Raw genomic sequence first — 14,027 nt, 5'->3', positions numbered from 1 at the left:
CACTTTTCTCCACCCATTCCAACCTGCCTGCACATGCTTCTTCACCTCTTTTCCACACTCCCCGTTGCTCTGGACTGTTGACCCTAAGTACTTAAAATCCTGCACCTTCTTTACCTCTTCTCCCTGTAACCTCACTGACTGTTCCACTTGGTTCCCTCTCATTCACACACGTGTATTCTGTCTGGCTGTGACTAACCTTCATTCCTCTTCTTTCCAGAGCAAACCTCCACCTCTCTAGACTTTCCTCCACCTGCTCTCTGCTCTCACTACAGATCACAATGTCACCCGCAAACATCATAGTCCATGGAAATTCCTGTCTGACCTCATCTGTCAGTCTGTCCATCACCACCGCAAACAAGAAGGGGCTCAGAGCCGATCCTTGATGCAATCACCTTCACCGTGAAGTCCTCTGTCTCACCTACGGCACACCTTACCACTGTCCTACTGCTCTCATACATATCATGTACCACTCTAACATACTTCTCTGCCACTCCAGACCTCCTCATACAATACCACATCTCCTCTATTGGCCCTCTGTCATATGCTTTCTCTAAATCTACAAAGACACAATGCAGCTCTTTCTGACCCTCTCTGTACTTCTCCATTAACATTCTCAAAATATATATATACTGCTGCTCACAAATGTCCACTTCTCCCCTTAGTCTTGCTTCCACTACTCTTTCCCACAACTTCATTGTATGGCTCATCAGCTTAATACCTCTGTAGTTTCCACAACTCTGCACATCTCCCTTGTTCTTAAAAATCGGTACCAAACCACTACTTCTCGATCCCTTAGGCATCCTCTCACTCTCCAAAACCTTGTTGAATATAGTTAAAAACTCTACTGCCATTTCTCCTAGACACTTCCATACCTCCACTAGTATGTCATCTGGACCAACTGCCTTTCCTCTCTTCATCCTCTTCAAAGCTCTCCTAACCTTACCCTTGCTAATAATTACTGGTCAACAGTATTTGCCTCTACAACTCTTCTCTCCCTGTCTTTTTCCTCATTCATCAGTTCCTCAAAGTACTCTTTCCATCTTTTCCCTAATTTTAAACTAATTGGTTAACCGGTTTCAACCGGCTAATGAGGCTCGGTGGTCAGTCAAAAAAATGTTTAGTTTTCGCCATCCCTAGTCTACATAAGAGATTGTCCACTTGTGTGCTCCTGCCACCACTCTTATATGTCATCCTGTGTTCCTGCCTCTTCTGAAAGTACGTGTTCACCACAGCCATCTCCATACTTTTAGCAAAGTCTACCAACCTCTGTTGTTCTGGGTTCCTTTTCTTGAAGACCAAACCTGCCCATCACTTCCTCGTCCCCACTATTCCCTTCCCCAACATGTCTATTCAAATCTGCCCCAATCACTACCCTTTTCTCATCTTGCTGTGGTGCATAGACACTAACAACATTCAACATCACACCTTCAATATCCAGCTTCAGACTCATCAACCTATCTGACACCCTCTTTACCTCCAGAACATTCTTCACTAACTCCTCCTTCAGGATCACTCCAGCTCCATTTTTCTTCCTGTCGACACCATTTTAAAACAATTTAAACCTTGCTACAATGCTTCCAGCCTTGCTCCCTTTCCACCTGGTCTCTTGGACACACAGAATGTCAACTTTCCTCCTCTGTATCATATCAACCAGTTCTCTGCCTTTACCTGTCATTGTACCAACATTCAGAGTCCCTACTTTCAGTCCTTAACTCCCGCCTTTCCTCTTTTCTATCTGCCTACGGACACGCCTTCCTCCTCTAACACACTTTCCTCCTCTCATTCTTTGACTAACAGTATCCCAATTTCCACCAGTGCCCTGTAGGTCAACGGCAGTGATGGCGGTTGTTGTTAACTCGGGACCCAACCGTTCCGGTATGGAAATCATATTTGTGATTCACATAATGAATTTGGCAAAATAATTACGTTGGATGCCCTTCCTGACTAGCCTGACAAGCCAGACCCATGCACATCAAAATGTTTGTTCTGGAAACTCACCATCGACAGGGCTCAATCCGAGGGGCGGGATAAACGGTTGTCTTTCAAACTCCTTCTGCACGCAATAGGATAGCGCTACAACCAACCAGAGCAACGAAGGTGAAACGGAGCTTGTTGATAGATAAAACATTTGCCATATCCGGTCGGCAAAACTCCGAACACATCTTCCCTTTTTAAGAATGACTTCAGTGCCGTTCTTTGTTCTTTTCTCAGAGAAAAGCTTAACTCCAAGTCTTCCAGAGTCGCGGTCAAAGCTGATTCGAAAGACCGCCGCCATTCGGCAGTTTCTGTGTTTACTAGAAGCATGCAAGCGCAACTCGGCCGTTGCATTATGTTAAGCCCCGCCCACCAACTCAATACACGATGTGATTGGCCTGACCAGAGTTTGGCGTTTACAGCTCAGAAGTGTATTGAGAGTTGCTAGATGACACTCGCGGGCAGATTAGATTTGCTGCCGCTAGGGTGCGTCTAGATTTCTAGGCTACTTCCTGACATAACCCTCTCTATTTATCTGGGCTTTGGACTGGCACAAAAGGTACACTGGCGTGTGACCTCCTGTGGCTAGATGAATATAATATAATATAATATAATATAATATAATATAATATAATATAATATAATATAATATAATATAATATAATATAATATAATATAATATAATATAATATAATATATTATATTATATTATATTATATTATATTATATTATATTATATTATATTATATTATATTATATTATATTATATTATATTATATTAATATAGAATTTTTGAATGAGCTCCAATATACAGTTGGATATGTCATGATGGACTATTTGCGTTTAAGACTTTTATTTTGAAAAGAAAGCTCACAGTGGGCGTGGGTGTCTGGCAGTACGTCGTGTCCACCGCTGGATGCCGTTGTATCAGGCAGATTCCGCTTCTAGAAGGTGGTGGACGCATGCGCAGTACTTCAGATTGCCTCTGGGCAAGGACACAAGGAGAGTGACATTTTCATATCCTTTCTAAATAACACAGAAATCGGCTTCAATCAGATTTGGAGACACCCTCGCATCTCTGCACAGTGAGCTGATGCTCTACAACATTTCATCTGATTATTTAAGGACAGGTATGCATTAATATTTACAAGCAAGTCAGCTAACAGACTGGTATGTAAGTTATAGATATGAAGACTAACAGAATAACTATTATATGTTCAACTCAGACAGTAAAACCGTGAGCCTTGATCACTTTCCTTTCAGCAGAATCGCTATCCCCTTTACTAACGGTCAGTTTATTTATCTCGTTTTTGGAAAGATTCTACTTGTCAGCTCTGGGTTGAAAGTGTTGATTTGTAAAGTGTGACCCAAGCGTGATGTGCATGTGTCAGGCTGCATCTGATCACAGTAAATACCTGCTCAACTGTAATATAGTATTTAGCTAATGCATAACGTGGATAGAGGCTTGATTTAATTCAAAACAGATTATTGAGTAATACACTAAGCTCCTTCAACCGTTTTCATCGTTATTTTTGAATTAAGGTCCTATAAGTTCTGAATAAAGGCATTTCTTTGGCTTCCAGAAATGCAGCATGGCCATCATAGGTGCCTGTTGCATATTAAGACACTCTAAAATGCTGTTTAGGTTGGCAGTTGAATAGGTTTTCAAACTGAAGTCGTTGTGTTAGGCTTTTGCATCTTTTCTGCCCCACACTTGCTGCTGTCACTTACTCTAACGTGCTGCTTTCCCAGACACCATTCATCAAAGAATACTGGGGGGAAAAAAACTGTTCAACAGTGATAATAACAAGAAATGCTGCAAATCAGCATTTTAGAATGATTTTTGAAAGATCATGTGGCTATAGACTGGAGTAGACTGGACTTGCCATCTCAAGGAATAAATTACATTTTAAAATAGAAAATGGTTATTCTAAATTGTAGGAACATATCACAATATTACTATTTTTTGCTATTTGTGATCAAACACATGCAGCCTTGGTGAGCATAAAATCAAATGTTTTAAGAACATTAATACATTTTACAAACCCCAGGCTTTTTCAAGAAATAAGGCAATGCGAGTAATGCCATGCGTAGATTTACTTGACACTGTAATTGCTTTGGTTCAATATATGCCAGATACATGATGTCTTTTTTTCTGCCCTAGCCAGGTTTTGACGGACTGAAGTTGCACGGTCAATGAGCGAGTAACCAGAGGCAGCGGTGGATGGGAGAGTTCACGTTTCCTCCTCTTTGAGTAGTTTGACGATGTCATCTTTCTGAGACTCCATCGAGGTTGCCTCAGCACCCTGACTTGAATGGCTGTGTGCAGAGGGGGTGTCTCTCTTTGGGTGGGGTGTGTAAGGAACCATGGCAGCAGGCAACCGATGAAGAAACAGTGCTGGAATTTATGTCAGGTACACAAATTAATATTTGAAAAACTTCTGTCCACCAAACTTCTGTCAAAGTAATGTGGTGTAACTCACCAAAAATGTAATGATATTTCTGATTTAATAATTCATGCCATTGTAAAAAGTTTTGTAATCACAAAAAAAAGAAAATTGAAAAACATTGATAATGATAAGAAATATTTCTTAAACAAATTAGAATGATTTCTAAAGACTGGAGTTATTCTGAAAATTCAGCTTTGCCATCACAGGAAATCATTTTAAAATATATTAAATGGGTCGTGTGATGCTATTTTAAAAGTTGACTATTTTTATTATTGGGTGTAATAGAATAGGTTAAAGGCAAACTTTGTAGTTTCTTACCGCTGGAGGTCACCTATTCAAAACAAAGGCGTAGTGGTGACACTGAGATTGTGTGCGGAATCTTGGGAGTTGTAGTCTTCACCTCACAGCCGGTGGATAAGAATCGGGACTAGACACGGGCAGAAAATAATTTTCATGGATGAGATTGTTAACGTTACTGTAGTATAAAGCTGAATGAGGTTGCTGAAGCGATTGCTAATGAGAGACGAGTGCGACATACACACACACAACAGCTGAACTTTTATTATGCCACTGTCGCCCCTTCAAGCATAATCAAGCGTATGTGGCAGCGCTGTTTTATCATATTAGATACATTTGAGTGTGTTAAATGGTGTTATAATGTTATTCTGTGCATTATTTTTCACATTCTGTACATTATTGCAGCTTCTGAAAGTATGTCTGACTCAGTGATTGGCCAGGCACCTCAAGCCTGTGTCGGATATGTAACACCCCCTTACCGTAATCACAAACTTGAGCTTCCAAGGCATCGAAAGCAGTTGAAAAAAGTTACACACAATAATAATAAGCCAGAGTCCGATTCTTGAAATGCTGCTAAGGAACAGCTTTATAAATACATCTATGATTAACCTCCTTTTGCATCCAAACGCACAGCTGCTTCTTTCATTGTGTATTATTTGGGTGGACATTATGCTATTATTTCACATTGTGACGTGGACATTTGAGGAAGTAATATCTGGACTTTGATTGAGGCATTTTAGGCAGGTCTGTGTTTTCTCTTTTCAATAGAATAAATCGTTTTGTTGGAGACTATGAGCGTTGTAACTTTGCAGATCGTATACATGAACAGATACATTACACACTGGGACAAAAAAGGAAAACATTGAAAAGCATCATATGACCCCTTTAAACAGTTATTTACATTTATTTTAACAGTTTTTTAATCGTTAATAATTGTTTTAGGTAAATTTAATTGCAATAATATTTCACGATTATTGCTATTTTTTATGTATTTTTGGTCAAATAAAATGCAGCCTTGGCAGCGTTACTTTTTATTTGGTTTCACCAAATGAGTCATTACATTGAAACAAAAAGTACATTTCTACTTGGAACAAAACTATATATTTTTTAAACATTTTTCCTTTAGACACCCATATTGTCATTGTGTGAATATCTTTGTTTTTCTTGATTTTTCTGATTTGCAGACAACCGAGTTTCACTTGAATGACAACTGTAGGAACCTGAGCAGTGCATCATGGGCCTTGGCTCCTCCAAACAGTCTACGTTACCTGTCTATTAAACAACCATCCTTGTCCCATCCCTTCCACCACGCATGCCAGCCGAACAGAGCGGCCAACCTAGAGGATGAGGAGTGGGAGGAGGCTGTCAGCTTACATGTCCTGCTCAAGCCCTGTGAGACCGATGAGCAGCACACTGTGGTGGAAGTGCCCTTTTTTGGGCCGGCCAAAATAAGTGAGGTTCTTGCCTTGGGACCCAACAGACCCTTTGACTTGCTTTTTCCTTTAACCACTGTTGATGGAAGCAGAGAGGATGATATTAGCATTACCAGAAAGGTAGGGACAGACACGGAGAGGGGTTCCTTCAGGAGTCTGTTTGAGACGGAGGGATGCCCTGCGCCATTTATGTTGGGATCTCGCTTCTATTGCTTTCACTGCCCCGGGATGAAGTCTGTCTCGGAGATTGGGGACAAATCAGGAAATGAGCAGAGCTTCTATCCAGCTCTCCATGTCACACATTGCAGCCATGCTGAGACTGAGAGAGTGGTTAACAGCTCTAGCCAGAGAGACATGGAGAATGAAGAGAAGCTGGCCCTGATGTATGAAAAGCTAAGGGTGGAGGTAAGACGACTTTAAGGTGAATGAGTGGACCACTTGTAGAAAAATGAATGGGAGAAATGATAATGCTCAATATGCCCACACAATATTTTGACTAGCCTGAAAAGATTGTAGATTGTATTGTTGATTTTAAATATGTTATTGCAATATAATCTTGACTCATAGTTTAAGCTTCACGTTGTGTTTCAGCTGCCCAGTTTCTTTGTGAAAAATCATGACTACAGCATATACTCTGAAGATGTTGAGTTCATCAATGGTATTCTGAAAACAAAGACAAGGTAAAGAGTTTCTAGATGCATGTTATTCTAGATTTTAGACCTCATAGTTATAACCGCTGTGACTTGTTATTCAAACTCTGTTGGTTGCATATTGCTAATAAATGGGTGTGGTAAACTCGAATGATAACAACTCGAGTTTATAGCTCAACAAGACTTAAGGGCCAATATAAAAACAACACAAAAAAACCCCTTGAAATTATGATAATAAAGTTTTTTATTATTCATCCAACTATCTTTTTTTGCCTTGATTGTTTTAAATATATATTTTCTTTTTTTTGTTTGAAAATGTTTTGTTTGCAAAATGCTTTTGCGAGCACATGAGAGAAGTTTCCAAGCAAACAAACATTTCGAGATGTTTTGATTTGTTCTCAGAACATTTTTCTTTTATGCCTGAAAATGTCTTGTCTGAAAAATGCTTTCGCAAGAACATCAGTAAAAAGATTTGAAAGCAAAACTCAAATTGTGTTCCCTGAAGAAGTTTTGATTGTCTCAAGTTTTGTTCTCAACTTTTTATGCGTGTTAATTAAAAAAAAAAAATTGCAAAACATTTACAAGCACATCAAAAAAAAGTTTTGCAAGCAAAAATTATACATTTTGTTCCATCAATGTTTTGAAATGCAAAATAAAAAATACAAAAATAAAATACTAAGTTTAAATACTAAACAAATTGGAGGTTTTGGTTGCTAACTGTAAACAAATCGACTGGCTTTGGCTTGTTAACAGGGTAGCGATACTTTTGAAACAGCACTGATTGATATGCCTCTTTTTCTATGTCTGAAGAGGTCGTGTAGTGTACCAGCTGACTCTGGCTGTTTGGCGATTAATGTGTCTGTGTTACTATGCGGAGGCTCAGCTGGAAGTGCTGAAGCTGACCAAGCACCCTGAAGATGGCTCCATCAAAGCTCGATGGAGAGTCAAAGGCCTGCCCTTCCACTCCATTTTGGTGTTCTTCTACAAGAAAGACAAGAGCCAGCTCTACAGGTGAGTCATGCTGTAATAGCCTGTCATGTCCTGTGCTCATCTTTATGTAACTTATAATTTAATTTTTTTTAGAACTTATGATGCATTCTCCACCTTCTATGTTGGCTCTGATGGACGAATACATCGCCATAAAGTTGAAAAGGTGAGGATTGCTTGCAACTCCATATTTTCAGAATATCCATTTTCCATATTCAGAATCAAATAGGTCTTGACATTTAAAATATAAATGATTTATTACTTTCCAACAAAGCGTTAGTGAAAAGATATTTCCAATTCATATTACACTGAAAAGTTTGGAGTAGGTTTTATTAAAGAAATAAAAACATCTATTCAGCAAGAGTGCATAAAATTTTACAGAGGCCCATTTTAACCAGGTAATGATTAATCAAAATGTCCTAACTGGATCTTCAGGCGAAAAAGACACTTTTTTTATGGTGACATGCTGGGATTCTTCTCCAATCTTTAAATTCTCTAAATGCCCCAATATACTTACAGCAAAGTTCTTTTTCATCTTCGTTTAGGGGAAAGTTTAAAATACCTTTGCATCCTGACAGCAGAATATGTAAATATGTGCTGCGCGCTTGCTTCAGTCACAATAGCAAAATAAACGTACAAAAAAATGTCAGTAGTGAGAAAACAGCAGTTAAGAAAACATCTGATCAAAACGATGTGGATGTTTGCACTAGCTCTGCAATTTGGCACTCCAGTCAAGTGAAGGCACGCCACATTTAATTTATTTTTACAGCACTTTATACAATAGATTACTTTAAACCAAACAGCTTTACTGAATTAATCCTGAAAAAAACTGTCAGTGTTGCCACTCACGGACATCTTACCTTGACGGACTCAAGGAAATTAACTGCAGAAGATTGTCAAAGAGGCACACCCCAGAGGCACACCCCTACCTATTGTGTTCACCACCAATGGTAGTTCCTAGGTGGACCAAGGTGCTGTGAGCGCAGATGCGTTTACCTCAGCTCTCATCACGAGAGCTCATTGAGTGATATTGTGACACTCGAGCGGCTACTCACTCTTTATATTGAACAGACATGTTCAGTTTCTAATTGTTGTGTCTGTTCTCTAACTGAACTAAATTTTGAAGATGAAAGCGGTGGGAAAGTGATCCAGTGATTCAGTAGCGGTGGCCTCGTAGGGCAGCGAAGCATTCTGGGAATTGTTGTCTTTCATCCCCCTGAGACAAAATACATTTTCTGTCTTTTCTCCATCTAGAAAGCATCAAATCCAAAAAAAATATTCACATTTCTACTACATTAATGACCCATTTTAATTCCAGATTCATCTTCCCAGCACTGAAGTACTCCTTTAACATTAGCCTTACTGTTTATCTTTGTTGGCAGGTTATGGAGGCCCGTCCCCCCTTGCTGCCCAAAGTGACCTCAGTGCTGGCCGGGGCTCTGGTGGCCCTGGGCATCCAGGAACACCGGCCCGCTCTCAACCTGCTCCCACTCCTGCTGTCTTCCCTCGACAGGCCCGAGCCTGAGCCGCAGAGCCAGCCACGTGGATGTATATGATCAGAAGAACTTGTGTATGGTCACACCATTAAAAAGACTGTATTGTATGGGTTGAGTGAATGAGATGTTGCTAACTGTTCCTTGGGGGAAATGGTTGCAGGAAAAAGAACAAACAAGTTAAAACTGTTCTCACTTAAAACAATCTTCTGTGTCCGCTCTTTCCGTTATTTGAATATCACCAAACTGATATCAGTTACCACTATCAGTTTGGATTGTAACAGGTTTCAGAGATATACTCCACTATAAGACAGGATAACCCACTAGCCTATCATTTGAGCCATCACTAGGTTAAAACGCACAACTCTTAACAAATAGGTTTTGACGACACAGTACATTACAGTAGAGGTATATTCTAGGTCATCTGTAAATACATTCAGGCAGCTCTGCCGAGACTGTAAAACTGTATGGCTTTAAGTACATGGGGATGATGAAGTTCTTCTCAGTGGCTGTAATAAATCAGCATAGGGGGTGGACTTAATAGGAATTGATCAGGGTTAGTTTTGATTGGATTACATTGTAATAATAATTAATTATATATTTTTTATTATATTTATATATTCATTGGAGTTTTCATCAGTTGCATTGATTTCAATTTTGTAGAGATTGGTACCTGTTAGCGGTTTCATTTAGTAGCAGAAGTCAATGAAAGTCTTCAGGGTTTTTTATGACCTTTGTGGAAAGTGATGCCAGGGACTGCCTTTTGAGGGTAGAGTTTAGTTGATCTGGACTGTTCTTGTTTGCCCTTACCGTAACATTATTTTTAATGTGCTAATCAAATGGTTTAAGTTATAAAGTTCCCTGAATACCGGTAATAACATTGCCAAATCTGCACTGATCTTACTTAAAAAGTCACGCCGTCCATGTAATTGAAAGCACTTTAAGTCCACAGTTGATGCTTTCAAATTCTTTTCCATTCAAATATGTTCAGGAGTATATTTGCATATGCAAAACACTATCTTTATTGAGTAATACATTGTTAAGGATAGATTTTTTTGTGAAAAATGTGTCTCTAGGTTAATTTGTCGGTTCAACTCGTCAATATCAATTTTTCTTTCATCAATTCAATATATGACTTTCAGTGCATTTGGTATGATAACACGCTGTCCACCCAGATGTGTTTTAACAAGAATGTTTTCAATTGCTTTAACATCCTGTGGTAATGACATAGACCAAACATTTTAAAAACGACTTCGTGTCTCAAGGTAGTAAGAACACATCTCTCTCGAGTGCTTGCGCTTTTAAATGGACAATAAAGCATGAAATGTTATCATTCTGCAAACTGCAATTCAGTTTCAAAGGTTGAAACAGAACCATAAAAACATGGCTGAGTCATTGTCCTGCTTTGATTAGTTCTGTGCTAATTACCCAAAAAACCTGAATATGTTGTGGGAGAAATAAAATGCATATTGACATTAATATCTTTGGTCTCTTTGATTATGCCTCATATAGTTCCATTTAGATTACCTGATAATTAGTTAAATTATTTGCATATAAAGGCAGTTTTCACAAGGTAAAACTTTTTTTTGGTAAAAAAAAAAAAAAAAATCCCAAATTTAATTTATTTTGATTTTGATTTTTTTTTTTTTTTTTTTCATTAAAGATGCATTAAATTGATACTAAAAATGGCAGTAAGGGCTTTTACATTGTTAACAAAAACTATTTCAAATAAATGCTGTTTGTTTTTTAACTTAGAATATCAAAAATATGTATCGCAGATTCCCCTAAAAATTGTGGAAGGGTATTGTGGAAGATTGGGGCCAAAACTGGTACTGCAATCCCTTTCAAATGACTAGAGCGGTGTCTCCCTCTCCCCCTCCGCCCTGACTCGAGGTTGCCAGATTGGCTGCAGGATCCAGCAGGAACGTTTGTAGCTGCAGCTGTGGTAACTACAGCAGATCTGGCAACCCGGATGCCGAAACACTACTGACTTTGTGATTGGTAGATAGGTGGAGGGCGGAGCTTCAGGCCAAAACACAACATCAACATCAGTTGAGGGCTGCAACAACAACTTTTAAATGACAATATCCTGGCCGGACTACTGTTGTCAGTGATATAATATCTAGTGTCATATCAGGACCATTTTATGATTAATTGAAATACATGTCTTACATACAGTTCCTTTAAACATTGTTGGATAATGTAAGTACACAAGTCAACAAAGTATATAACATTGTTCTAGTGTTTTTTTTTTTTTTGGATATTTCATTCAATCCAAAAATCATGTATTGTGCCTTGAATTATAAGGATCATGTAATTGCAAGGGCTGCTGAAAATTCCTCTTTGCCATTACAGGAATAATTTACATTTTAAAAAAAGATTTTATTTTATTGTAATAAAATAATATTATAATTTTTTTTTACCATATATTTTTGTTGAAATAAATGTAGTGTTGTTGAGCATAAGATATTTCAAGATCATGTACCAGAAAAAAGAAAAAGAAAAAAAAATGTACCAACCTAAACTTTTAATATTTATATGATACTAATTATTTTGTGTGTATTTTTGCAGGCATGTTACACCAAAATGCCATTTATTTGAATACAGTTTATATCTCTTTATTTTAATGATAGTATACATTTATTTAGAAAACTAATTTAATATTGGTAACAGCCAGGGTTACAAATGAAGCCTAAATTAAGTTGTTGCTTAGTAGGGGCAAGCAATTCAGGGACCAAATCTCCAGTCTTAAAAATAGAGGTTCTTTACTGGCATTAATGTTTAATGAAGAACCTTTAACATCCATGAAATATTTCAATTCCACAAAAAGTTCTTTAGATTATGTTCTTCACACTAAAAATGGTTCTTTGAGCTCACTGAAAGGTTCTTAGTGGAACCGGAAATGGTTCTTCTATGGAATAACTGTGAAAACACCCTTTTTAGAACCTTTATTTTTAAGAGTGTAGTTATTGATAAACTTACATTATATTGCCTGCCTTTACATGCACATGAACTTTAATTACATTCCATTCTTAATCTGTATGGTTTAATATGGAGTTGGCCAACCCTTTGCAGCTATAAAATAACAGCTTTAACTCTTCTGTCCAGCTTTCCACAAGGTTTAGGAGTGTGTTTATGGGAATTTTTGACCTTCTACAGGAACATTTGTGAGGTCAGGGAATGATGTTGGATGGGAAGGTCTGGCTTGCAGTCTCCACTCTAATTCATCCCAAAGGTGTTCTATCCGGTTTAGGTCAGGACTCTGCACAGGCCAGTAAAGTTTGTTGTGGCAAAAATATGTTAACTCTGTTGCATTTCTGAATAAGAGACAAACCTTAGTCAATTGTGTCTTTATAAAGATTTAATCCTTGCAAGGATGAGCCCACAGTCAATACAATCATGATATGTCTGAGTGTGAACTGAGGAAAAAAAAGAAGGCCCAAGCTTTCATACCCCTCAATGTCGGTGTTTTTCCGTACAGAAGAAAGATGAAACAAATGTCTCCCCCAACACTTTTGTCAAGGGACACAATGGTCCCTGTACCTACAGGGGGAAAGTAAGAAACACACACACGGACCGGACCCCCTTCTGTCTTATAACTAATTTAAATGAAAAGCAACAAACAATGGTCTTAGATCTAATTTAGATTAGCTGACACCTCTGATGAGGGAAAACTCTCAAACTAGGCTTCCCGCCACTACCCCCTGGGTTTGAAAAGACACTGTCTTTTGGTGTTTTATTTTGGCAAAAACAGATGTTGACTTCTTGTGTGAAATCAAACATAAATTATTAAACTTTCTTCAACAAGTTCCGCCACACTAAACACATGGACCTTGATTTGTACACTGGTGGTGCTTAGTCATGTTGGAAAAGGGGCCATCCCCAAACTGTTCCCACAATGTCTTGTATGCTGAAACATTAAGAGTTCCTTTCACTGGAACTAAGGGGTCAAGTCTAACCCCTGAAACACAACCCCACATCATAAACGACTTCTGCGCATGGTGTGCCTCAGCATGCGCTGACTCCACTCTGTGATTTTACATTGCTGTTCCCAATTGTTTCCACTTTGTTATAATACCACAAATTTGACAGAGGAATATTTAGTAGTGAGGAAATTTCACGACTGGACTTATTGCACAGGTGGCAACCTATCACAGTACCATGCTTAAAAGAAGGCTATGTAAGAAATGTATTTCAATTAATCATAAAATTGTCACATTAAACACATAGACATTAAAGAATCATGTTAATTTCAAATACTTATATCACTGACAACAGTAGTCCAGCCAGGATATTGTCATTTAAAAGTTGTTGTGGCAGCCCTCAACTGATGTTGATGTTGACATGTTGTGTTTTGGCCTGAAGCTCCGCCCTCCACCTATCTACCAATCATTTGTTTCGGCATCCGGCATGCCAGCTCTGATCTAGTTCCCACAGCTGCAGCTACAAACGTTCCTGCTGGATTCTGCAGTATATCTGGCAACCTCGAGTCAGGGGAGAGGCGATAGTGATTGCAGTACCAGTTTTGACCACAATCTAACATACACTTCCTTTAAATTCACTGAGCTCGAGAGCATCCCATTCTTTCACAAATGTTTGTAGGAGCAGTCTGCATGCCTAGGAGCAAAACACCTAAATACAATGATTTGGAGGAATGTCCCAATACTTTTGGTAATATAGTGTTTCCCATAAATTAAAGAAAAACATGTGTTTGTTAATTGTTTTTTTTTTTGTATCAGGGTT

The 14,027-nt window shown here is 38.5% G+C and overlaps 1 protein-coding gene across 2 annotated transcripts; it reads left to right on the top strand.

The window, feature by feature from the left end:
• The first annotated feature begins 2,920 nt into the window (after positions 1 to 2,920).
• Positions 2,921 to 10,763, top strand: c19h6orf136 (chromosome 19 C6orf136 homolog). 2 transcript variants are annotated; one of them, XM_067426104.1, is made up of 7 exons: positions 2,921 to 3,104; positions 4,143 to 4,388; positions 5,906 to 6,559; positions 6,746 to 6,834; positions 7,615 to 7,815; positions 7,888 to 7,957; positions 9,174 to 10,763. In XM_067426104.1, the coding sequence occupies exons 2-7, from the start codon at positions 4,290 to 4,292 to the stop codon at positions 9,345 to 9,347; spliced, it is 1,287 nt and encodes a 428-aa protein (XP_067282205.1). In that variant the 5' UTR covers positions 2,921 to 3,104; positions 4,143 to 4,289; the 3' UTR covers positions 9,348 to 10,763. The 2 variants fall into 2 exon arrangements, with proteins under 2 accessions (XP_067282205.1, XP_067282204.1); XM_067426103.1 differs by having other exon boundaries at positions 4,139 to 4,388.
• The last annotated feature ends 3,264 nt before the right edge of the window (positions 10,764 to 14,027 follow it).

Source organism: Pseudorasbora parva, chromosome 19, assembly GCF_024679245.1.
Source record: "Pseudorasbora parva isolate DD20220531a chromosome 19, ASM2467924v1, whole genome shotgun sequence".
Lineage (NCBI taxonomy): Eukaryota > Metazoa > Chordata > Actinopteri > Cypriniformes > Gobionidae > Pseudorasbora > Pseudorasbora parva.
This window is presented reverse-complemented; position numbering and strand designations above follow the sequence as displayed.